Source organism: Parus major, chromosome 12, assembly GCF_001522545.3.
Source record: "Parus major isolate Abel chromosome 12, Parus_major1.1, whole genome shotgun sequence".
NCBI lineage: Eukaryota > Metazoa > Chordata > Aves > Passeriformes > Paridae > Parus > Parus major.
Genome location: NC_031781.1, coordinates 11,366,070 through 11,391,487, shown reverse-complemented (window position 1 = coordinate 11,391,487; position 25,418 = coordinate 11,366,070). Strand labels below are relative to the sequence as shown.

At 53.4% G+C, this 25,418-nt stretch overlaps 2 protein-coding genes across 7 annotated transcripts in view; both read right to left on the bottom strand.

The window, feature by feature from the left end:
- Positions 1-74: 74 nt before the first annotated feature.
- On the bottom strand, positions 75-7,267 carry CPNE9 (copine family member 9). 4 transcript variants are annotated; one of them, XM_015640723.3, is made up of 21 exons: positions 6,863-7,267; positions 5,328-5,368; positions 5,187-5,233; positions 4,878-4,981; positions 4,655-4,694; positions 4,506-4,508; positions 3,962-4,038; positions 3,693-3,756; positions 3,476-3,579; positions 3,290-3,394; positions 2,882-2,923; positions 2,714-2,789; positions 2,590-2,643; positions 2,415-2,476; positions 2,087-2,133; positions 1,825-2,006; positions 1,503-1,630; positions 1,285-1,387; positions 1,151-1,208; positions 933-1,006; positions 75-815 (listed from the first exon to the last, which is right to left on the bottom strand). In XM_015640723.3, exons 1-21 carry the CDS (start codon positions 6,937-6,939, stop codon positions 663-665), a joined length of 1,641 nt encoding a protein of 546 aa, XP_015496209.1. In that variant the 5' UTR covers positions 6,940-7,267; the 3' UTR covers positions 75-662. The 4 variants fall into 4 exon arrangements, 3 of the variants coding, with proteins under 3 accessions (XP_015496209.1, XP_015496213.1, XP_015496214.1); XR_001523888.3 differs by having other exon boundaries at positions 723-815; positions 933-1,019; XM_015640727.3 differs by lacking the exon at positions 4,506-4,508.
- Positions 7,268-7,352: 85 nt separating this feature from the next.
- Positions 7,353-25,418, bottom strand: part of MTMR14 (myotubularin related protein 14) — a 31,011-nt gene continuing 12,945 nt past the window's right edge. The window contains exons 10-19 of one of the 3 annotated variants that reach the window (XM_015640719.3): positions 24,734-24,800; positions 23,684-23,769; positions 23,369-23,445; positions 23,090-23,126; positions 21,559-21,629; positions 20,887-20,936; positions 20,540-20,678; positions 17,661-17,837; positions 10,877-11,032; positions 7,353-7,713 (exon numbers count right to left, since the gene is read on the bottom strand). In XM_015640719.3, the coding sequence (XP_015496205.1) occupies positions 7,536-7,713; positions 10,877-11,032; positions 17,661-17,837; positions 20,540-20,678; positions 20,887-20,936; positions 21,559-21,629; positions 23,090-23,126; positions 23,369-23,445; positions 23,684-23,769; positions 24,734-24,800 (1,038 nt within the window). In that variant the 3' untranslated portion in view covers positions 7,353-7,535. The other 2 variants (XM_015640720.3, XM_015640722.1) reach the window with 2 other exon arrangements.

Here is a 25,418-nt window from a genome sequence, read left to right as displayed (position 1 = left end):
TGACCTCCCCCGCCCCAGCGGTCCTGCCATCCTTCTCGGTCTCCCCGCTCCCCCTGCCCCAGCACGGCAACAGACCCGGTTGAGCAGTTTATTTACAGTCGGTAACGCAGGAGGAAACCCGCCTGCCCTTCTCCCCGGCACCCCGCGGTGTTGGGAGCCCCGGCCGTGGGGCAGGGCATGAGGCAGGCCGGCCAGCCCGGGTTAGCAGAGCCGGAGGAGAGGGCACAGGCAGGAGCGGGGTGCAGGCAGGAATGGGGCGCAGGCAGGAGCAGGGCGAGGCCGCTGCCCCAAGAAGCAGCGAGGCTGAGACCCCCGGCAGGCACTCAGGGTCAGCCTTCCCCTGGGGCAGACGCCAGGCTGCTCTCTCGGGATACACACACGCACACACCGTGTCCTCCCCGGCGCTGGCCCTGCCCGCACTGCCACTGCCGAGGGACAGTCCTGCCTTGGCTGCAGGACATCTGGCAGGAGGAAGAGGCAGCCGAGGATGTCCAGCCCTGTGGTCTCACTGCCAGAAGCGGGTCTCAGCCCTGTTTTGACCAACCATAGCTGCTGATTATCTCCCTAATGGGGCCACATCTCCATAGTTAAGCCCTGGCCACCGGCAGAAAAAAGGTGATATATCCTTGCCTCACCAGCCAGTCCCATGGCTCATGGAAGAGCTACTCGGGACCTGCCCGGCGAGGCTTGATGTCACGGGTCTTCATGTAAGAGAGAAGCTGCTCGGGGATCTCAGCCAGCACATCCTTGGCCAGGCGGGCCATGCTCAGCACCTGGTTGCCTGAGTCATCCACGTAATCCCGAAATGGCACAAACTTTTGAGGGCAAGAAGTTTGCAGTCAGGTTGGAAACAACTCTATTGCTGTGGGGTTCAGCAAGGGAGACTGAGCATCTCCCACCCATGGCAGGCCTGGATTCAATGCCAGAGTTACCTGTACAATGTCCCTCTCAGCATACCGTCCCCGGGAAGACAACCGTACCTCATCACCATCCAGCTCCTCCATGGCTGGGGGTGACAGCTGGTGTCACCAAGCCTCGGTGGGGTGAACACCGGGGATGGAAACACCAGCCCTTTGGATGCCTTTGGCGTCCCAGAGAAAGGGACGATGTTTCCATCCCTCTTCCCTGGTGTCCCCAAGTCCCAACTCACCCTCAAACTCAGCTGGACCTACTCCCACAATGATGATGGACATGGGCAGGGAGGAAGCCTGTGGAGCAGAGGCAGGGTGTCAGCCAGGATAGTGCCCATGTGAGGTGAACTCAGAGCAACAAGGGTGCACTCACGGTGACAATGGCTTCCTTGGTTTGCAGCATGTCAGAGATGACACCATCAGTGATGATGAGGAGGACATGGTATTGTGAGCCATCAGTCACCTGGGCGGCTGTCCTATGGGGAAAAAGGATGGGGTCCCTCAAACACCCCACTGGTGTGGGCCAGTCAACCCTGCTGTGGGACAGATGGCATTTGGGGATGGCAAAGGGGACAGTGCCCCAGTGCTCACCCAGCCACCTGGTTGATGACGGGAGCAAAGTTGGTAGGACCATAGAGCTGGACGGTGCGCAGGCTTTGGAGGTAGGACTCCAGCACGCCTTCAATGCCAGCACAGCTGGGGTTCTCCGCATTGTTGTTCTGGGGGACAGAGATGAACACTTGGAGGGGCACTACAGCTCCTGGTGTCCCCCAGGCTGTAGGATGCTGGGGCAGAATGTGGCCAGGGTGCTTCCCCTCTGCACCAAGCTGCCGTGGGCACCCCAGCACCAGCTCTGCCCCACAGCCAGGGGGTCTGGGTTCACTCTTAGCCTTGTCCCACAAGGAGGGCGCACCAGAGGAAACTGGTGGGAGATCTTGCCATCAGGTGGGACTTTGGCACCAAAGCCGTAGGCAGGGAAGAGCTTGTCACTGTCGTAGTCCTGGATGATTTCCCCCACTGCCTTCAGTGCCAGGGCATAGGCGCTCAGCTGGTAGGGGCTCACGTAGTGCAGCGAGGTGGGCTGTGATGGCAACCCTGCAGCACAGTGCCCATCGCACCCACCCCATGGCCAGCCCCACGGTGATGGGGACCCCCCAGACACCAGGTGCACTCACCATTGGAGGCCGTGAAGTCAATGGCAACAGTGAAATTCAGCTGTGTCCTTTAGGGGGAGAGTGAAGGAGGCTGCCGGCCCCATGGCACAGGGATACCATCTTCCATACCCCTAAGTGCCGGTGTTTCCCTGCCCAGACTCATTGCCTGGGCCCCCCTTCCCCAGCCAGCACCCCACAGCCCCATGCCACTGTTCTGCATCTACCTCCCAGCCCCACTGCCCCCTTGTCACTTTTTGGCTGAACCTTCATTGTCACCACTGTCCTTGCCCCAAGACCCCCAGCCATGTGGGATCTCGAGGAGCCGGGGGGCTCCTGGCCCCCCACTCACCCGCCCCGTATGTAGTCAACGAAGGTGAACTCAGACTCAACAGAGAAGGAGAGCAGCGTCACCTGTGGGTGCAGGGGATCAGGTCTGGAGCCCCCCCAACCTGGCACACACAGCAGGTGGAGCAGCACCAGCCCTTGAAAGGCAGGAGGCCCAGGAACTCCCCAGCTCCACTCACGGTGCCAGAATTCACATATTTCTTCTTCTTGCATTTCTTTCTGGGATTCAGCACCTGCAGGCAAAGCAGTGGGTCAGTCTCAGCATGGAGTGCACCCTGCCCTCACCCTGACCTACCACCCTACCTCATACACTGTGAACTGACTCTGTGCTCGTGAGAGCTCCCGGTAGCTGGTGGCAAATTCCCCAATGAAGTCATGGCTGCAGGAGGAACACAGGGTCAGTATGGCCAGGCACCTTGGTGAGAGGTGCCCTGGGAATCTTCAGCAGCACCCTGATGTCCCTTCCCTCACCTCCCATCTCGGTCCCAGTCGTACACATCTATCTTCACTGTCCTGAAAGTGAAAGCACATAGTGGGTGAACCACCAGCCAGGCTGGCACAGCCCCTCCAGCCCCTGATTTGGGGACACCCAGACTGACAGCCCAACCCACAGCGAGCACCCTGCCCCACCAGCTTCCAGCAGAACCGCCCTGCCTGCCCAGCCTGTGGCTCTGCCAGGAGGGAGCGGGAAATTTGGGTCACGGTGGGGGCCCTGGAAAGGAGGGGGATGCCTTTATGTAATTTGGGTTGCAAAAGAGAAAAAAACCCAATCAGGACCCAATTCTGAGCTGCCTGCCACTGCAGGGCCAAGTCCACAAAGAACTCCTCATACCCTGCTCTAGACCCATGGCTGCCCCTGTCCCCATCCCCATTCCTTACCGGTCATAGTCACCGTTGCAGAGGGCGCGCACGGGGATGGTGAAGGGCTGCCACACCGGGTTGAGTGTGTTCTTCACCACCTCTGTCTTATGGCAGATTGTAAAGCTGAGGGGACAGGCCAGGGTTGGGCCATGCCATCTGGTGATGCTGGCACCCCGTTCTGCCCCACTGGGTCCCTGTGCTCACGTGCCATCCTCATTGCTACGATAGAAGACGAGGAAAGGATCGGATTTTCCAAAAAAGTCCTTCTTATCCAGCTTGTTGGCGCACAGCTGCATCGTGACGATGTCCTGGGGACAGGGACTGTCACTGCCATCCACCTCCTCACCCCTGGCACCAGCAGCTTCTGTACTGAGGGACCATGCAGCCCTCTCCACACTGCAGCCGGTACACGGGCACTCACCCGGCAGTTGCTCAGCTCCTCGGCCAGCAGCAGGATGGTCCCACACCGCTTCCCTGGGACACCCCTGGAACCAGAGGCTCATGGTCAGCTTGGGGACAAGTAGGACAGTTCAGGGGCAAGAAGTGAGGTGATTTGGGGCTTCTGTCCCACAGCTGGTGGTGCTTGGCAGTATGACCAGTACAGGACATGCAGGGAGAGATCCAGTGGGGCAGTGGTGGAGACACAGTGTGGGACCCTCCCACCTCACCTCACCACATGGTGTTACTCACGTCAGGGGTCTCTCTAGGCGTCCCCGCTGGGACCCAATCACCTCTCCCAGTGCCACAAATGCCTGACCCAGGAAGTCCTGTCCCCCAAACAAAGCATTGTGAGACCCTGGAGGGCTGTTGCTCCAGTCCCCCACCACCCCCACCCACCACTTTCTCTTCCAATGCACCATGCAATCCAACCTGCCATGAAATTTGCTCTGGGTCACCCCAAGTTTCCCTGAACCTACACTGTGACCCAAGAGCTACCTTGCAGTCCAGGACTCATTGTGCATCCCCAGGACTACCCCAGGTACCCACTCCATGTGCCTTACACTCATTCTGTGCCCCCAAGGCCAGCCCACATCCCTGGACACATCCTGTGTCCCCCCTCAAACTGCCCTACATGCCCTGACCTGTCCTGGACCCCTTGGGCCACCCTAGACCCATCCTACTCCTCAAAAGCCAACTTTATAGAGTGTCCTGGCCCCATCCTGCCCCACCAGGCACTCCCATGAGGGCTGGGTTCCCAGGGCAGAGCAGGGGCTGGTGTGGGGCAGGCACCTACCTTCTGCCAGTCCCCATGGGGCACAGAGAGATGAAGAGCAGGTTAGAGCCTTCCAAGGTGGACTTATCCCCCCCAGACAGCACCCACACAGCCTCGGGGTGTCCCACCATGGCGTCACACCGAGTCCCCCCTGCACAGGCTGTGCTCACCTGCTTTAAAGCGGAGCAGCTCTTGGAGTCCACGTTGTAGCTGGTGTGGGAGAGCAGAGCCCTGAGCTGGTGCCTGCAGGGATGCTCCAGCACACAGCCCCACTTCCCCACCCATCTGGGCTATTCAACACTGTATTCTTATTTATTATCCTTATTTATTACTGACTTGGTGCTTTGTTCCACCCTCAGCGGGGCCAAGCCCTTCCCTGGCCACCCTACTCACACATCAAAGCGGAGGTTTTGCTTCTCCTCGAAGTAGTAGTCGAGGACAAACTTGCGGACAAAGTCGGGGTTCAGGGTGTTGTCGATCACCTCGGTGCGTCCGAACTGGAGGGAGAGGGGTGAGGGTGGCCCCCCCCAGGACCCGTCCCCATCGCAGCTGCCTCGGCGCTAATCCCGGTGGGGGATTAGCGCTGCTGGCGGGGCCGGATCATTAGCGTGGACGGGGAGGGATCATTAGCGTGGACACGGGTGGCCATATGGGCCCGTTTAACCGAGCCGGGGATTAGCCAGGAGAGGGGGCCACGCTCACCTCCTTCCACTCGCTGCTCCCCGAGACCTGCACATAGAGCACCACCACTGCGGAGAGAGGAGCAGAGCCAGGCTGCCGTGCTTTACCACGTCTGTGCCACGCCATGCCATGCCATTCCCCCTGCCTGGCTCTGCCACCCACCTGGGTCGGATTTGGAGAAAGTGTCCATGTCCAGCAGGTTCCTGGGGGAAAAGCCAGCCGTGAGCCACCCTGAGTGCCACCCACCTGCCCAGCAACGGGTCCCCATGTCCATCCCCCTGATCTCAGGTCAGCACCATGCCAGAAGGCCATTGCCGGCACCCATGGATGAGAGCATCTGCACTCCCAGGGAGACAGGCTGGCTCCCTCTGCAAGGCTCGGTGGGGCAGCAGGGCGAGCGGCGAGCAGCGTTTCCAGCGCTGATGATGATTGAACATGACAGGGAACCCATTTACAGGATGAAACCTTCCCCGATGCCGCTGGCTCCGGCTGAGTGCCCACCGGGCCCCGGCAGCAGGAGCTTGGCTAATGGCAGGGTGTAGAAGTGAGAAGAAAGGAGACACTTGGAGCAGGGGCTGAGCAGCCAGTGGGCATCCCCCGACGCACCTACCGGCAGAGCGATTGATCGTCGTCCTGTGCGCGGTGTGACACCGGAAAGTGCCGGGGGATATTACCGGCTCTGCTGGGATACTTCCCGCACCCCCGGGGTGGCAGCACAGGGTGGGATGGGGCAGGGCCGGGGGCTGCGGGGCTAAGCCAGCTCCCCTGGCTTCAGCACGCAGAGGAGAGACCCCTCCCTGGTCTGGGTCCTGGGGCTGCGAAGCCGAAGGCTGCCCCTGCCCTGGGTTGTCTCCAGATGTGACCCTCCGTCCCTGCCTGGAGCTGCCCGGTCCCGCGGCCCCATAGTCCCTCTGCCTGGTGTCCGGCAAGCCGGCAGCGGGGGCCAGGGCTCAGCCGCGGGGACAGGGCACGACAGCCCCCGGCCCGGCCCAGAGTTTGCATAGCTCAGGGATGTGCTGGAGGTACCCATCCCGGTCGGGGCGCTCCGTGCCACAGGACCCACGGCAGGGGAGTGCCACCCTCCAGCAGGACGCTGGTGCCTGTCCCTGAGAGCGGGACCCCCGGCCGCGAGCAGCGGTGCCTCCAATGAGCTATATTTAGCAGCCGGCAGACCGGCTCATTCGCCGCCGCTTGACCGGCGGACCCTGGCCAGAAGCTGGGGCACAGAGCAGCCCCTCTCCCGCAGTCCCCATCCAGCTGCCACGTTCCCGGTCCCGTCGCCTTGCACCGAGCTCGCCGAGCCGGGCAGCCGCTCGCATCAGCGCCGGCACCCCGCGCCCCGCCGGCATCACCCACCTGCCACAAACATCGCCCTGCGAGCGGCCGTCCCGCGCCCCAGCCCCGGGTGAGAGCATCGGGTCGCTTCACGCAGCCGTGCCCAATGACAGCATCCCATGGGACCCCAGGAAGGGGACGGGACGGGTAGCAGCAGGGCAGAGGGACGCTGGGCATACGCCCTGGCACCGAGAGCTACCCGGGGAGAGAGGAGGACGCGCAGCTCACAACGCCTCGAGCGAGGAGCTGACCGGCGGGCAGCGGGACGCAGCGAGCAGCCCCGCAGCGCATCCCGGTGCGTTTCGCACCCACCCGTGTCCACGGACTAGCCGCCGCCCTCCCTCGCCCGGCTCCCGGCTCACCGGCAGGACACGGTGAGCTCCACCTTGGTGCCCGGCACGCTGCCGGCCGCCGGCTCCAGAGCTCCCGGAGCCGCCATCCCCGCCCGGGCGCCGCCGATGCTCCGCGCCGCCTCCTCCCGCGCCGCCGAGGAGGCGCGCCCGGGGGCGGGTACGGCACGGGCACGGCGCGGCTCGGCACAGGCACGGCTCAGCACATCTCGAACACGACGGCCCTTCCCTGCCGGCAGCGGGGGCACCAACCCGGGCACCAGGGGGTTCGGCTCCTGCGGCTCAGCTCCACCGGAACGTCCCGCCCGCGATTCCCAGTCAGGGAAAGAGGGGGCTCAGTCCCAATCCCGCCCCGCCGGGGGCTTCCTCCCGGGTTCGGCTCGGTGTTATTTCGGTGCCGACGCTCGCGAAGAGTGGGCCGGGCTATTTATAGTGAGCGGCGCCCCCGACAGCGCGGCTCCCCCGCGCCGCCCCCCGCACGCAGCCCAGAGAGGAGGCAGGAGAGGGCACAGCTCGGGTCATTTACTGCAGAGACTCGCCGAAGACCCCGCACCCCCCAGCCCCAGGCAGAGGGGGCTGGCGGGAGGCGCTGGGTGCAGCAGGTGCCCGCACCAAGAAGAGGGTCCCAGGACCGCTGGGGGATGCGCCAGCCCGTTTTCCAGGCAGTGGTCTGGGAACGCCGTGATCAGAGGGTGCTGCTGCCTCTCAGTCCCACGCCCCGCACGAACTGCTCGAGGAGGCCACCGATGGCCCCTGAGGGGCTGGGGGGCACGGCCTTTAGGCCGATGGTCCGGCTGTAGCTTGCCAGAAAGGCAGAACGCACTTCTTCCAGACGGGATTCACGGTCACTCGCTGACACCAGTCTAGGAGAGAGAAAGGGAGGTCAGTGACTGCAGCCATCCCTCTCCACACCCCAGATCTCACTCCTAAAACAGGTCCTGTGGTGCTCAACAGGCTGCAGTGGATAAGGCAGTGCCCCAAAAGGCTGTCCACAGAGCTGGTGGCAGCTGGTGCCACTGCCTCCTCATCCAACGCAACCCACGGAGCCACTTGCAGCCTCAGTCTCCTGCTCCCCACAGGGTTTCCTTCTTCATACATCCATCCCACTGTCCCCTGTTTCTCCCACCACTGTGGTGCTCATAAGGCTGCAGTTCATAAACAAAGTGGTGCTTTGGCCAAGTGGGTGCTGACATCAGTCCCTGTGCCAGCTCCCTCCCCTCCTCACACAGATGATGCCTGTCCACATGTGCTGTGCCCAGACAGCTGCTTCCAACCTATTTGCAACCATCCCTCACTTCCACCAGACCCAGCCTTGTGTGTTTGTGCCAGCACAGACAGCTCTGTGGAAGGGGGGATAAGAGGGAGCAGACAAGGTGACAAAAGCCCCAAGGAACACTCCAGCCACAGGAAGAAGAGAGCTGAGCAGCGCTTTACTTCTGCTCCCCAGCATGGCTGTTCTCAGCAAACAGGAGCAGAGTAGGCCATGACGTCCCATGGGACCTGCTCTCCTCTCCTGCTGATCCATGCACCTGGTTAGGGGCAGCGGGAAAACAGCAGAAGGAAGGAGAGACTTCAGCTGAGGGAGCAAGGGGAAAGCAAAACTGGGGCCCAGAGGCAGCTGTTCCAAGCTCTCCAGCCTAAAATGATCCTTGCTGTGGTGCCTCTGCGACATGCCAGTGGTTCCCAGAGAGATTAAGACATTCCTCAAAGGTCACTCCAAGGGCACAGTGCAAACCTTCCCCATAAAAAATTCTCTTTAATCTTCCAGCGCCTGGGCTGGCTATAAATTGGCACAGCTCATCTGAATGGAAGTGTTAACCACCCACAGCCAACAGCTTCGGTCCGGAAACAGCAGCAAGAGGATATGGTGGGAGGCCTATAAACAGCAAGCGATGCCGAGGCAGCCAACCAGGCCGCTGTTTACTGTGTCTGATAATAAAGAGAAGCCAGAGGGCAAAAAAAGGCAACAACATATCTAAACACATTAGTGATGCTTTTTGGCAACCTAATTAGGACATGGAACTCGCAAACCTGCTAGAATTTAAAATAAACTCCATGAAAGCAGGACTTACTTGCACCCGAGTTCAGCGATCTCAGATGTCACGCGCAGAGGTAAGCGAGGGCGTGCAGCAGTTAGGTCCCATGTCTTGTGGCTCTCACACCTCTTTACAGGGCAGATTTTGTATTTGGATTTTTCAGTTTGCTTCATGGAGTGAGACACTCCAAGGCACAGGGTCAAGCAGCCAGCCACTGCTCCACACCAAGCCCTGCAGACTGGCTGCAGAATTTCACCCTGAACTGCTCACCGCGGAGGCAGGTCGTGCTTCCTTGCCAAATCCACGACACTCTGCCCCGCTACACTTCCTACAGCCTGCCCGCTTGCCTGCAGCTTGGGGTGCGGGATGAGAGGAGGCTGTCAAAGCCCCAGCTCGAAGTAAGCCCTGACAAGCCCCACACAAGCACAAGAAGTAGGCTGTGAAAAGCATACCTTCATCGAGCTGCTGCCAGTGAAGATGCAAAGTGGGAACGTAAATGGAATTAAAAGAAAAAAAAAATCATACTGTGTCGGGCTGCAAAAACTGGGATAAAACCACAATGGAGTCCTGAGCAAACAGGGCTGATGCAGAGCAGAGAGAGGGTGGAGGCTCTGGGTTAAGCTCAACACAACACCACTGGGAACTCTTCATCCTTTCAGTGCAGTGCCTGGTCCCAGCACCTTCAGTTGTGCAGTCCCCAGCCCTCAAGCAACACAGCTTTAGTGAATAGCTGAACAGGGCAGAGCACCCACAGGAGAAGCACCACCACTGTTCTCTTCTTTTTGAATCCACTGCCCCAAGCAGTCACTCTCCAAACGGCATAAGCCTATCAACTTCGATTCATGTTTCTCTACTGAATTCCCTATTCTGACATTGGATCCAACTCCAAGGGCAGCAACAACTTGCTGGTGATCAGCAGTGACCAAGCACAGCCAGGCTCAGGACACAGTAAAGCAGTAACTATTCCGATGCCCATCCTTCATCCCTTCTCCCTTGCCCATCTCCAAACTACTGCAGGAACAGCTCAGTGTGTCCTCTGGAAAGGAGAAGAACAAATCCTGGCAAGGCCATGTCCGACATCTCTTGCAGTGTTTTGATCTGTCAATTCATGGATCTTGTAGCTTCAACGTAACTTGAAGGCAGCTGCTCTGTTCCGTTCAGCAGCACAGCATGCACCCACAGGAGATAAAGAGCCAGGGCAGGCAGCCTGTCTCACAGGACACACAGGTTTTCATGTTGTTTGCCCTCTGCCTCCAAAGCACGTACTCAGATCTCAGTAAGGGACCAAGCATCTGGCAGCAGCAGCCCTGATCTGCCATTTCAGTTTCTTGATGGCGAGTTTGCAGCCTGAAGGCACAAACCAAGGTTCTCCTCTAACAGCAATTAAAGCACATCTCCAGTCTTTCAAGCTTCCAGAGGTGGATTTCTATTTGGGGAGGAACATTTGCCTCCCAGCCATTTCACATGGCAGGACGTGGCAGGACACAAGGTTTCTGTGGCTCTACACTGGCCAGGCACAGCACCTACAAATGATGCTGCACAAGGCCAGACAAAATTTGGGTTACAGAAGGAAAATCCTTCTCTTACTCCAGCAAGGATCTGACCCCAGTGGGGAGATGAAGATGAGCAAAATCAAAAAGCAAGAAAACTGGGTTACCAGTCCTGTCCTAACAAATATGAATCCTCAACTGCACTCAATCATGCTCAAATTCAGCATCTTTGAGGAAGAGAGAAAAACCTCTTCTTCCTACAGAAAGTAAAGAGCTCCCCATCATTAGGCGGAGAAAGTGCCATTTTCTTTCCACGTTCACCATAAGCAAAGAATGCTCAGGGGCTGAGTTTGTGGATAGAAAACATCAAGGCAGAGAAGATGGAACAGTTTGTTATAGGCTCCCAGGCTTCTCCAAAAATGCCAGAGTGATAAAGTTGCAGTGCTTGCAGGCAGCCAAGAGAGAGACCCAAGGAGAGATCCTGCATTTGAGACACTTACAGGCAAGTGCTAGAGAACTCATCCGGGAAGCTGCAAGGGAGAGAGGCGTCTGCGCTCAGGATTGCCTGCTCCCGAATACTGCCACACCCTGTCACCATCTGCCAGCTGCCAAAGTCTGTGGAAACGGAAGATCCGGGCAGAGAATGGTCCGCCGATCTGGGGCAGAGAGAGAGGGAGACGGTGCGATCAGTCAGATCATTCAGCACACGCTTTCGGCTGCCGCTACTGCCAGGGACCTGCCGGGCTGACGGCCAGCAGCGCCTGTGCCAGCACTGTTGACACTCAGGGACCAGGGTGCAACATGCAGCTCAGGCTGGGCTCCAGACCAAGTCTTTCCTTTGAAAGTGAAGGGAGAGCCAAGCTGTCTAAGGCCAACAAAGCAGCAGGAGCACACCAGGAGCTGGACAGGAGAGAGCCAGCATGAAGCAGATGGCCATGCAGAACTGAGAAACCCATTAGTGAGATGGAACAGCATATCCTGCCCTGAATCCTTCACTGATGTGAAAGCTGTGCTGTACAAGGGACATTCCCCTGTTGCTTGTTGTAGCTGTTAGCACATCACAGGGCAGCAGGGCAAGTCAAGGCTGTGACTTGGTTAGTGCTGGGAAAGACTTACAGATCATTGTCCTGGCAGCAGTTAGAAGGCAGATCACTCCTGAGCTATTACCACCAGATCTGAACAGAGCCAATGCTCAAGATGTGCCCAGGACACCTACCCCCAGCACCTGAACACCTCTTCATTTCTCTGGTAAAGAAAGGGGTGTGCCAGAAATGAGGTGACAAAACATCTTTAGGACAGGCTAAATAGCCAAGGAAGTATAATTTTTTGATGCAATCTCCCACCAGGAAAGAAAGAAGCATGAAACATGGTAAGTGAACCTGAGGAGTCCCTCCAAAATCTCAGAGAAGAGGGCACAATCACTTGAGACAAACCCAGAGCTCTTGGCTTCCAAGGGAGCAAGCAATTATTAAGCCTTGCTGCACAGCAGAGTCTACATAGCTGGAAGCACAGCCTGTGGCAGAGCTGCTCAATTACACACTACCAAGATCTGGATAATTTATCTGAGTTCTGCTGGGCAGAGAGCAATGCTTCAGCTCCAGCTCTGCTGGGCCAGGTACTTGCACGCTGTCTTCACAGCTAAGAATAGCAGTGGCGCACTGCAGCTGCTCCCCAAGGGACCAAGAGAACAGCCAGAAAGACAGGCTCTCCCACAGCAAGAAGGACCTCAGCTAGACTGGAAGGCAAGGGTGGCAAGAGACGCACAGCAGGAAACCTATTTGCAATCTCAATCTAATTCCAGGTCTGCCATTTAATTAGTCTGATCGATACAGCCAAGTTTGAGCAGTGTGAAATGTGGTCCTGAGGTGGCTGTGCAAAAAGGGAGTCACACAATTCCCTTTAGATCAGCTTCCCATCACAGCTACAGTTTGGGGGTAATATTCAGGCTCTGAAAGGACATGACAGCAGAAATCAGGATGAGCAGAGCTTCGCTGTCTCACACAGATCTTGCTCTTTGGCTGCTTAATGAACTGAGGAGTGAGGGTCGGAATACTGGGAGAACCCTCTCTTGCAAAATGCTGCTTTTCCTGGGGTACGTAATGCCAAAGTAAGAATTAGGGCACTTCACTGAAAGCAAAAGCAAAGCATATACTGTTAGAAAGATCTCCAGGAGATCAGACAGGGATAACCTTCCAGGGAATTTGTAAGGGAAGGGGAGCAGCTGTTCAGTGACATCTCCTCTCCATGAGTTTGGGAGATAAAGTAGAGGGAGTCAGTGTGAAGGAGAGCAGGCAGAGTGTTTGGGCCCACAGCACAGTGCCATGATGGAAGCACAGTGGGAATAGTGCAGAATGCCAGGGAGAAGCATGGAGGAATGCTGCTTCAGTGCAGAGTGAAGAAGAAGATGTCACCTCCCTGAGGGCACAGCACAGCCAGACAGGAAAAACAAGAGTGTCACACATGGTGACAAGAAACTGAGCTAAAGGAGTAAAGAGATCTGTAGGCAATAGGCTTGGGCTGAAAGTAGGGAGAGACAGGATTCTGCCAGAAAAAATAATGAGTTGCTGAACAGAGGACAGGTTTGTGCCCTTGGAGAGGGCAAGCATGAATGGCAGAGGAGGGCTTAGACTATAGCAGGATCTCCAGGTTAAGAGTTCTGAGAGCAGAGTTCTGCAGCTCTTGCAAAGTGAGAGTAGTATCTGAAACCTGCTCAGGAGACTCTGCCCACATGGCAAGCCATGATCCAGGGCACCAAGGACAGCAAAAATGTCCCTCTGCCCAATATCATCAACCACACTAATCAGATAAGTCTATGCTAAAGAAGGTGAACATAAAACTGTGTTTTGCTTTGGGTGTGTGGCCTTGGCTTCCAGCTGCTGATCACCTTCCATGGCTGTCAGCTAAGATTAGACTGATCTTACACCACCTCTTGGAGGCAGATCAAGTCATCTCTTGAATTCTGCTATGGACAGGCTGATAACAGCACTGTGTATCTCCTGCAAGACTGACTTGGTGACTCTCTAGTCCTCCAGCCCTTCCTGGGGTCCCCAACCCTGTCAAGCAGCTGTGCAAACTTAGTAAGATTTCATCTAATGAACAACACTGGGGTCTAGGAGTTCAAGGCAGTCAATTCTGTGTCTTGCCTCCAGGCACCAGAACACTTGTTGATTAACTGAATAAACTGATTGACTCTGCAGTAAGTCTAGGTAATTTCTTTCCTGGCCCAAAGATGTGAGCCTAGTCATCAGAGCTAAGATATTGTGGCAGACCTTCCCCTGTATCCCCAAGGCCTTCTCAAGGGAGGGTCCTGAGGAAATGCCACAATCAATAAGTATCTTGAACAGCCCCAAGAGACAGCAGGGGCCAAGCCTGGGAAGACACAGCATGGGAAATTTTGTGTTCACACTGCAACGGCAGCAGAGCTTCTTAAAAGTTGAGCTTGGCTTGAGACCAAGACTAGATGTCTGGGGTGACTGCAACCCAATGCAATCCAGTCAGTGCTAGAGGTGAAAGTCTTCCTGTAATTTCTACCCCGAATACTTCTTGTAAAGTCTTATTGCAGAGGCCGCAAAAGAGCTTCATTGAGGCCCTTGGAATGAGCTGGAACTGCTGGGACACTAGAACAAGTTCTCAAGTCTGTAAGAACAGCATGCCTGCAGTATATGACAGCCATGCCACAGGCTGGCTAGGAGTGAGAGCAGCCCCGAGTCTTGGGAAGCAGCCGGACAGCCGGGAAGCTGACATGGTTAGAGGAGATGAGATACAGCCAGTCTTCAAGTCGCTGTCTCTGCCACAGACATCTAATGGCAGACAGAAAAAGAATCCAAGTGAGCTTCACACACCCACCTCTTCGGGTCCACGAGTGGGAAGAAACTCCCTCAAAAGTGCAAGATTAACTAAATTAGATTAGCAAAACAGAGATGAGCTGCAAGCTGTTCCTTCACACAAGAAGGGACCTCTTGCAGCCCATAAACTGGCAGCTCCTTACCTGGAATGGTTTCTTTTAATTAGGTCAATGCTTCTCATGCAACATGCTGTACAAGACAGAATATTTCAGAGCACATGGACACTCACTTGCCTGCCAGAGAAGAGTCAATACTGGAGGCAGAGCAACAGTCAGGGATCCTTCCCTTTCTTAATACGTAACTGAGATGAATGCCAAGTGCCAACAGCTAGGCTCCCATCCTGCCCTGTGCTGCCCCCGCTCACCTGACGTATTTCCACACACCTAGAACTATTTGGGAAGCAGCTCATTTGCCAGCATATGCTCTTGCCTCAAACCAAAGCATTAAGTTCTGTATGTACAGACAGACTGGTGGCAACCTGGAGTAAAGGGCAGCCCTTCCCACCTTTGCGTGGGAAATGTTGGCAAGGAGTATGGCACCCTGCCAAGAACAGCGAGCCCTGGCTGAATCCCAGACAGTTATCTACGGGCTGGGATAGTGCCCGAGCAGCCCGTTCTCTGCGAGCACCATTTCTGATTTCAGCACATAGTCATGTGCCAGCCAGCAAGCCCATTTTGTGGCATGGTCGTGCAATAATTACAGAAAACAATTCCTGTAAACAATTCCTCTCCTGCTGTGGTTACCACCCCAAGCTGTCACGTTGCACATACACCTTCCGAGTGAGAAAGAACAAGACACAGTGCACACACAGTCTTTTCACTACCAACAAAACACCCAAAGCAATGGGGCAGCAGCTTCTCTGTCCCACTCTGCTCTCACTGTGCTCCCTCCTGACCCACAGCTGAGCCATCTGTGATCACTGGTCAAAGCAGATCCTCTGCAATTTAACTCCTCCAGATCTCAACTCTCCAGATCACAGTACTTTGGGTTTTGCTTAATTGACTTAGCAAAAGCACATTCAACCAAAGATTATCCAGCTGCTAATCCACATTAGTGCTATCTAGACACACACTAAATCCCTGACACAGACACAGAATTTTTTTGCAGTGTCATGGGATGCTTAAGACTGCTAGTGTCAAATGCAAATACAGGAAAAGGTTTGCAAACTGCAACCCCGTCACGTGTAAGGGGTTCAATTTGAGGCACAGTGCCATATTCAGAGCTCTCTGTAGAACAAGCAGCACCTTGTCCTACTCTGCAAATAGTCTGCAATATCCTCCTGTGTGTTTGTCCTCTGCAGATGTGATCTTACCATCATATTGGAATAAGCTAGAAAGACTGACAGGAATTGCCTTTGTAGTGTTTTGCCTAACAAGAATTATTCTGGGATTTACAGGTACCCAGGACCCCTGGATCAGAGCAAGATTCACAAGATGGGCTGGTAATGTGACAGCAGCAGCCTGTTGACATTGTCTGGCCAGGAGAGGGGCTTGGCTTCTAATGTCTGACTGGGCATTTGTGACCCCTTCTTTTAGGACAGCCCAGTTCCCCCCTCCCAGGCCCAGTCCTTGCCTTTCTGCTCTCTCCAGAGCTCCCCTGCATACCAGCACCTGGACTGGGCTGTTGGCCGCCTGAACTACCTGAAGGATACCTGCTGGCATTTTACAAGCAACCATTTTAACCACTGCAGCAGCAGTTGAGGAAAGTGTTTTGTTGCTATGGCCACATGAACAGAGGACTGGAAAATCAAGTACAGTGGTTTCTTCATCTCAAGAGCCTTGGGTGTTAACCTGCCAGCATCACTGCAGGAATAAAGGTATTTCTGGCATCCTGATCAGTCTTTGTGCTCCTGCTTTTCCATCTCAGTACAATTTTTCAGGAGGCAAAGAGACAGAATTTACCTCCTCCTTCCATCACAGTCCTCCACCAAAATGGGACTCATTGTTTCCTTCAGGATAGGAAATGGTGGCTGAAGGTACTGTGTTATCTACCAGACCAATTCAGACTACCACAGTTGAAGCAGGGAGACCAAAGGCCAAGTGGAATGACAGAACTTCTTCCAGGAGAAAACATACCATGCTTAGAACCCAGAAACTGCATCCCAGTCTGATAAGGCAACCCTAACCCTCACTGTGGTACTCTTCTGCCTACACTCCTGTTTCTCCTCTTTGCTCTTGCAGGGCAGTCTGGCTGAAGCATTACAAGCTGCTTCTTCCTGAGAACTGCTGCAAGGTTGCTACCAGCAAGCACTGAACAGCCTGTCAGGCCTTGGAAATGGCAGAGGACCACACACAGGAATTGTGGCACTACCATTGTGAACAAAGCAGCTCCCAAGACAAGCTGTTTTCTTTCCAGTATTTTCTTCTCTTCTTGGGAGATTCTTTTCATCTTACAGAAAATTCAGAGGTGGGCCCCAGCAACAACTCAAACCGCTCCTATTGATGTCTTTCCCTGGGGAGAACAGTTAGCATCATTTATGAAAACTGTCAGACACTGGGATTTTTCTCTGGAATAGAGAGACACTTGTTAAGAAAGTCTTATAAATTTTCAATGCTTTACTTGTTTGTTATTTTATTTTCCATATGATGAGAGAGTACTCAGATTTGGCTGGTGGCTGACTCAGAATCACTAGAAAAAGACTCATCAGAAAACCTGCAGAGGCTACACAAGCATTTGACACCGTTAATAGCAACCTCTTATCTCAGAGTCTCTTTATTCCATGTTGGCCTAAACACATGGTGTTTGCTCCACAGGCTCTGTTCTTTCTTCCCTAGGCCAGCTCAGTGCTAGACTCTGCCCTATCGCCGTGTCAGACTCCAGAAGGGTGCCTTTGTTATGGTGTGAGATTAGGCTCAGGTCCAGGGTCCCCATTCCCCAGCAGGAACACACAGCCTTCTCGGCAGAATCCTTTGTGCTGGCACGGTGCTTGCAGCTTGCCCCCAGCAGATTCCTACCTCTGCTTGCCACCAGCACCCAGTTTTTTCCAACCTGTGTTATCAGGAGGGTCATCAGGTGAAAAGGGGGACAGGATAGATGCAGAGTGAGGTCTGCTTGGTTTGAAAAGCTTCCTTCCCCAAACACCACAGCCATTTCAAACCCTGCTGGATGTGTTAGACAGAGAAAGTGCTGTGAGCTGTAAGCATGCAGGATGCAGAGATACCCGAGCTCAGAGTTGAGGCATGCGCTGAGGACAGGCATAAGACAGCTGGCTGTTATCAGTACAGTTCCTTGCTCCTCTAGGGGCTCAGGCAGGGGAGTCTGTGTTTAATGGCCAGCACTTCAGACAAGGTCAGACTAGAGCAGAACAGGCCTCCCAAGGTTTGTTCGTAGATACAAGCACAGGTGCTCCAGTGTTTCCAAAGCCACGCAAGTGCAGCCCTGCACTCCCTTTACCAGACACTCATTTTGCTGAGAAATGCCCTGCTCTGTCCCATCTCACCTGGATCTGGGCACTTCTAGTGGGCTGCTTCCAATCCTCAGGAAGTTATCAGAATGGGTTGATGAGGAGGAGCTGGAGGACTTGACTTCAACCATCCCTGTGGAAGGCAGCCTGTCTTCAGACTGCTGTGCTCTGCTCCAGAGCACGGCTTGTGGTGACGATGCACAGCTCTTCCTCCTGAGGGGTAAAGGACGTGGGTGAGAAAGCTGACTTTTCTATGTACTCCAGCTAGGCAGCCTTTCCACCACAGCCTGGAGTTTAGCCCAGCAGCTACAAGCTCTTGTTTCCACTGAACCCGCCCTCCTCCCTCCCAAGGAACCATGAGTCATGGGTAAACGCTCAGGGAGGGGGTACACTGAGCTCAACACATCTTAGCCCATTCTTTTATAGATCACCATCCACGTGACCTGGAAATCAGAGACGGGAGAATGCATCAGCCCACACACACACAGCGATTGCTTTGTTTAGTCTAGCAGCAAAAATGCCTTGAGCAAGGGGCCTCCCAGCGGGGAAAGACCATTTCAATCTGCTCCAACTCCACAGCGCTTATCAGCCCAGGTGGGTGTTCATGCGCACCGAGGGCGACGGAGACACACCACTAGTGTTATTTTCCCTTTTAGCAATTCCCTTTGGGCACCACTGACCACACTTCTGACCATGTGCTTACAGCTGACAGCCAGTCCTGGTGTAGGTACACTTCAATTCTCTCTCTGTCTATGCTGACAGCCCAAACTGCTCTGGCTTCTTTCCTAGCTAGCACATTCAGACTCAGTCATGATTCACTGTCCATTGCTGCATCAGGCCTTAGCTCATGGTACCATCGAACTACATGCCAAACAAGTATGCATTTGGGATTAATTCACATCACTGCTGCTCCATGTTCAGAAGATTTTCCTTCTTATGTCAGTTGTTTGGTTCTGTTTTTTCCCTGGAAGAGTCCCAAGAATTTCTCCCCTTCTGAAACCACACTGAATTGGACAAAGACCTCCCTACGTAATAAAAGTAAAAAAGAAAAATTATGAAGCAAACAAACTCACGGGGAAAAGATGTTATTCCTCCTAAAACATGGAAAAGCATCTCATCTTTGAGATCTCAAGCACTGTCAGCAAGTGCAGCTAAAGACAGGCTCATTGTATAGTGCGATATCCTCTCTTCATTTCTTGAAGGGTGTCCACCCTCAAACATCACACCACAGCCTCTCTTAAGCTTTATTCATCTCATGTTATCATAGCTGCCAACATCTCCAAGTACAGCCTGCAGAAACAGGTCTGAATAGCTAAAAATCAAATGCCTCTCCCTGCACAGAGACTGTGAGGTCACCTGTTTTCAGGGCTGCACAACAAAGTACATCCTTTCATGCTATGCACAGCCTAGCTCAGCTAGCTTGTAGCAAGTCCTATGTATTCTCCAGACTACAGAGCCATAACAGCCTGCAGTAAAACATCTGTGACCAGTTTCCTCACTGAGCACTCATGGCAAGGCTCACAACCTTCCTCTTTTCCAAGCTCATGTCCCACAGCATGGCCCAAACCATCCCTGTGGAGCAGCTGCTAGCCCCCAACACAGCCTGTTGTCTCCCACAGAAACAAAAGCAACCCAGAGCTTGGAAACACACTGCAAAATCAAGCCCTGAACCACACAAGTGCAGCTATCTTCTCCAGCATGCTCTGGTCATTTCACATCTTGTAAAAAACACACATAGGTTCTGTGCAGCAGTCTGTGTGTCCTGAGCTCTCAGAGCAACATAAATGCTTCAGTTTTACTACCCTGCAGCCCTGCAAGTGAGAAGTTGTTCTCTATTTGATGCAGTTGCTTTGATGTGGATAGGTAGGCTCTGTATGTTAGAGGACTCTGTGTTGCTCAATTGGCTAAGAGTTTGGGACTCTCCATTTTGTGATTCTGCAAGGATATTCTCCTTTCCCTTCTCAGCACTTTAAATTGAATATACAATGTGCTTTAGAAAGGCTGCTGCCACTAGCATGGCTGCAAGCTCCGTCCCAGAGGATTTAAAATGCCTCCAGCACAACCCAGATTTAATTTAAAATAATTGCAATATAAAATAGCTTCTTCATATGTGCTGAGGGAGAGGAGAGAAAAATTAAACTGAGAGGGGCAACCCTACAGCAAGACTCTGAAATCCCCAAACAGCACCAGAAACTCCACAAGTAAGTCTGTCCCAGAGCAGCAGAGTTGCCAGACACCTTCCCCACTTCCAGACAGCCACCTGCATCCCCAGGCAAGTCCTGTGTGACCCTCTACTAAGAGGCAGTACTGAAAACTCTGTATTCTCCCCTGGAAATGTCTCTGAGCACTGCTGCAGGCAGGAACCTGCTTTCAGTTCACATGCCTCATGCTGGTAGAGGGCCTAAAATTTACAGGGAATTCTTGGCCACCCAGCCCAACTCCCACTAACTGCAGACGCTCTCCATGTATAGTGCCTTTCCTGAACTCTGATTAAGCTTCATTTTAGGGCAGCTAAACCATCTCCACTTTTCCCTGGGGAGGCTGCTGTCAAATGTAATTTTTCTGGTAGCTTGGAACTATCTTTTAAAAGTAATGAAATCCTTTGTGGATGAAGTTTAACAGTGAAACTGGTGAAAATGAAACAAATGTGCTTTACTCTCATCTATGAACAAACTTAAGAGCATCCCTGCAGAAGCCTGACCGCCTTTTCACAGGGGGTGGCCTCAAATTTTTGGTGCAGAAGCTCTGGAGTATAAGCTGCAACAAAGCTTCTGACAGCCAAATTCCTCCCCGCACTGTAAGGAATCCATGCTACAGAGAACAGAGCTGGAGGGCAAGACACTTCAGAAATATTTTTTCTATCAGGCCCAGAGCCAGCCCCTTTTGTTCAGCCCACTAAGTGGTTATCTCCTCACCATGCTGCTTGAGCCTGTGTTCCTGCTGGCATCAGCTCCACTGCTTCATAGGTAAAGCTCCCAGCTGCTCCAGGGGAACTTTCCATACCCAGGGAAAAGTCACTGCTCAGGCTTGTGGTACTGCCTCGGTCTTTCTGCTCTAGAGAGAAGAAAACAGAGCTACCTGAAGACCAGCTCGATTTCTTTCTCTCCCTTTAAGAAATACACTTCCCTGTGCCCTGGGCTCTTGCAAGGCCCCACAGGCAGCACATCCATTTGGGGGTCATCCTGAAGCTGGGAACCCGAGCTCACAAGCAATGAACCATTAGCAGCACCCAGGGGCACTGATGCTTGACAGCAGCACTCACTGAGCATGCAGATCTCTTCCAGGGTGAAGCCAGGTGGCAAACTCTTCCTTCTGGGGAAGGAAAGACAAAGTTACCTCAGGCACACTTCAAGGCAGTGTGGAGGCTGGCCATAGCCAGCCCTGTAACACACAGCAGATCAGAGTAGTGGGGAATTAACTATGCACAGGCAGAGGGGAGAGGATGGGCCAGTGTGCACATCCTAACAATCCCAACCCAAACTCCCTGTGCTTTGAGAATGTGGTAACACCCAACACTGCACATGATGTGCTTATTCAGGGCATCTAGGGTGGGCTTTGCTTCTTTCTGTCCCTCCTGAAATAAGAAGGGTTTATGCTGGGCAGTCCATTAAAAACCAGCCACCCCTCTGTCCCCACCAGTGCCTGATGGAGCTTGCTGTGCAGCCTGCTTGAGCCAGGGCACACATCTCTGGGTTCATCCGTGCTAAAGCAGCCACGGACAGTTGTTAAGCAGAGAGCACATTTCAGCATGGACAGTTTTTCAGAGCACAACGTAGCACCTCACAAGCCTCGGCCCCGTTTTGCAGCCTTTAGAGTGCAGAATAAATTAAAGAAAACTGGGCCAGGACACCAGGGCTTCCATCTCCCCAAAGAAGCAGCACTAACAAGCTCCCTGGCTCTGTAGCCCATGCAGCAGCAAGCACAGGCTCCTTACCTCTGTGACTTCAGAGCAGAGAACTCCTCAGAGGTGATGTGCTTCAGAAAATTGAAGCAGAAAAAGAAAATCTGAGCAAAGGGAAAGAGAAGAGCGGTTCAGGAATGAACCCGAGGCTCCATGCAGCCTCTTATCTTAGTGAAGAGGTGCTGGCAGGAAGGAGATAACAAAAAATCTGCAGCTACCAGCCTCCAGTGTGCCATGGGCTGCCACCATCCCATCCTGGGCCTTTTCTTCCATATAAACTTCCCCCCTGCTCCCTTCCAAGGGGAGGCCCAGAAAGGAATGGGAAAAAGAAGTCTCCTTTTCATGTACACACGCTGCAAGCCCACAGCAGGTACTTATGCCATTGGTGCAGAATGGAACAGAGATGGCAGCAGCTGCTTATACACCCAGGTAAGCAGCAAACCCAGCAGGACTTGCATGGTTAGAGCCACATGCTCCACCTCAGCAGCAGACCAGTACCACATCTGGAAGCATGAGGTATCTACATTCTGTGGGCCCAAAATTGTGCCCTGCCACACCCCAGTCTGCTCTGCGTCATTCACCCCACTGTGCTTCTGCCAACTCACCCACCCTATGCAGAGCTGTGCCCTTCTCCTAAGAGAAGTGGGGAACAGGGAGTGCCAGAGGCAGCCAGGCACCCCTTCTCCTGCTGCAGCTACTGACTCCACCCATGACCAAGCAAGCACCAGAGCAAAGCTCTCAGGCTTGAGCCAGTACAACTCCAGGAAAGGTATGAATAGGAGGAATGACACAAAATCTTTCAGGGGATTCTGTTCCCCTGAAAGATGAAAAATAGGCCAGGGTCCTGTCTCTGCTGTTTGAAGGCAGAAGATTCCTTAGTAAGGTGAGAGTTTGAGGAGCAGGGGAATAGCAACAGGGTAAGCAACACACCCCACCTCTTTTCTATTCAGAAATTATACTGCACTATACTGCAACTATAGTCAGAGCAATCTTTTGCTGTTAAACAGTGAAAGATTTTGAAGATAATTACTTCCACTAATTTTAAGTACATCCCAGACCCATATGTGCACCCAAAAGCACATCCCACCAAATTCACACACTGGAACCAGCACAAGCTGCTCCATGAGCCTGTGTTCACATGCAAGCCACATGCAGCTGCAGCACCCAGGCAGGAGGGCTGGCACTCAGGAAAAGCACACAAAACTATCCAGCTTTATTTTCAAGGAGTGACACACCTTAAGCATCCTTTTCACTGCTGAGCTGAACAGCAAGTCCTAGCACCCTTTGATGTGGGGTCTGAACACTAATGGCACAGGAGAGAAACTGGCAGGAGTGACACCCCCCAACAAAACTGCAGCCTGAGAGAGAAGTAACTCCACAACTTATGCATCACAAAGTGACAGGGCAAGGCTCTTACCTCGTATTTCCAGCACCTGAACAATCTTTTTAGAGCCCAGCCACACCACTGATACTACCAGGAGTAGGCAGTGAATGCTGCTACCATAAACAGATATCCTGAGAACACAAAGCAGTGCTCAGCCAGTGCCCCAGACTCAACACTCACCTCTTCTCCTTTACTGAGTCGATCGACTAACATGTGCCTGGAAAGAGAGCAAAGGAAGCTAAGTCACATGCCAGAATCAGCAGAAGATTACATGTTGTCAAGAACAGCCAGATACCCGAGCCCTTAGGTAAGAAAAAGGTACCAACCCTTCTTGTCCCAGCTCACTGGGAGCTGCTCAAACATCAGCCCTTGGCAGTGAACAAACATCAAAGATGACCCCTCAAGGCTTCTCCCCTGTTGCACAGGGATGCATATGCAAGTAAAACTTATCATGCCTACCCAAAGAGAAACCAGTCATAGGCCACTGTCAGGTAGAGAATCTCAGATGGCTCCAGGGATGTGTGGATCAGCCCATCCTGCAAAGCAAATGACACAGCCTTCAGGCAGCAGCCCTGGGGACTAAAACTTGGGAATTCATGATCTGCTGAAAACCATCACAGTCTTCCTCTGTGCCCATCTTCCTCTACCTCCCTGTGACAGCACCTCCAAAGGAATGTTAGGAACATTAACAGCTCCACCACCACTTCTGGGTGATAGTCAGTCACCCTCCAAGCAATCAGCCCCAGAAACAGAGGAGGTCAGCCAGGTACTCACAGCCCATAAGGAGAGGCGCAGTAAGGAGATGAAGAGAGGCGTTCGATCCCAGCCGGATATACAGTGCACCAGGAGCCCGCTGTCATCTGTTCCAGAGGTAGGAAGGAGAAGGAAAAAAAAAGGGATATTGCAATGAGAGCAATGACTTTTTTTTATATGGCAAATCTGTAGAGACAAGCTACTCTCTGTACCCACAGCCCAGGCTCAAGAGCAGAGCTCAGCCAGAACATTCTGTCTTAAATACAGCAGCCAACAAATTGCTCAGAGTGTCCTGGGTTGTCAGCAGCACCAGCTGATGTGCTGTCCTGGTCCTGACAGCTGCTCAGGACATATAGTGATTAGATATGAACATCACTTTACTACCCTGAACATACACCTACCCAGCTGTAACCCACTATCACAATCTATTCCTACAATGGTGAGAAAACAGCCCCAACTGAACATTTTTTCAGTCTCACTAACTTTCCTGCTGCACAATGAGCACACAAAAGGCACAAGAAAAAACAGAAAACCCACAGGTACTGCAGGAGAGTATAGCTGGCCATGCTGTCAGAGCCAGCCATGGCTCCATCCATCAGTACTAGGTCACAGTGCCCAGAGGGAATGAGACCACACAGGGCAACAGACACTCTTCAAAGAGTTGGGGTGTTCTTGATGAAAGAGGGTGGAAGGGGCTCTTAAACAGGTACCAAATGAGATCCTCTGTTGAGGAGACAAAACACAGGTAACCAGCAAAACAAGAGGAAGAGTCAAAAAGCAAAGACATGACGTTCCTTCTCTTCAGGTTTAAAGTAGTAAAACAATAGGCTAAGTTTTCAGATACCCCTTCGTGTTCAGGAAGAAAGGGTTTTCAAGGAATTAGTAAGTCCCTCTCTAAGAGGACAGCTGGAGTTCTGAGATGGTAGGACCATCACTCTGTTTTGAAGGGAGAGAATTAAAAGTGACTTCTGTATTGAGAGTTGATCCACAGTCACACTAATACCATCAGCTGTTCTTCCAGGGACAGGGACTGCACCAGTTACACTGCTGGGAGCAAGGAGTTTGCCTTACCATCACTATTGATAATGGAGATCAGTAGCTTCAGGTAGTTCTGTGTCTGTTGTACGAGGTCCCAGCTCTGCAGAAAGAGGAATGTTGATGGTAAGGGTCTGCCCACAGCAAAAGGCTGCTCTGCAGTTCAGAGTTGTTCTATCCAGAATAGCAGCAAAGCAAAAATAACCACATGGCCATTCCTCAAAGTGACAGACTTCCCCTTTGTATCAATCTTCCCACCCTCTGCAAAAGGCACTCTAGGACAAGGTACCAGGTAGGCAAATAAAACAATAAAAGGCCATCTCTACTGTCTTCCTGCCTTGCAGCCCCAAAGCTCCAAGAGAGGCAGCTCAGAGAGGCAGCAAACACCTGCAGAGCACTGACCCAGTTCTGCACACGTGCACTTTTCCAAGTGGTTGAGCCACATTCCAGCCATGTGTGCAACGCCAGCAGCACAATGGGACGTGCAGGCCAAGGCCAGCGGCCTGTTCCCACAACCCAAGCACTTTGCTCAAACTCTGTGGTCCTTGAAAATGTCCCCAGCAGGCTGCTGGCAGAGGGCTGACCCTCAACCACCCTCCAAACAAGCACTGGACTTCTTCAGTAACTCCCAAGTAGCAGTAGAACTACAGAAGGGCTCTGAACTCAGAGAACTCCAGTACTACAGGACATCAGAACGAGCCCGAGCTTGTCACTTGACCAT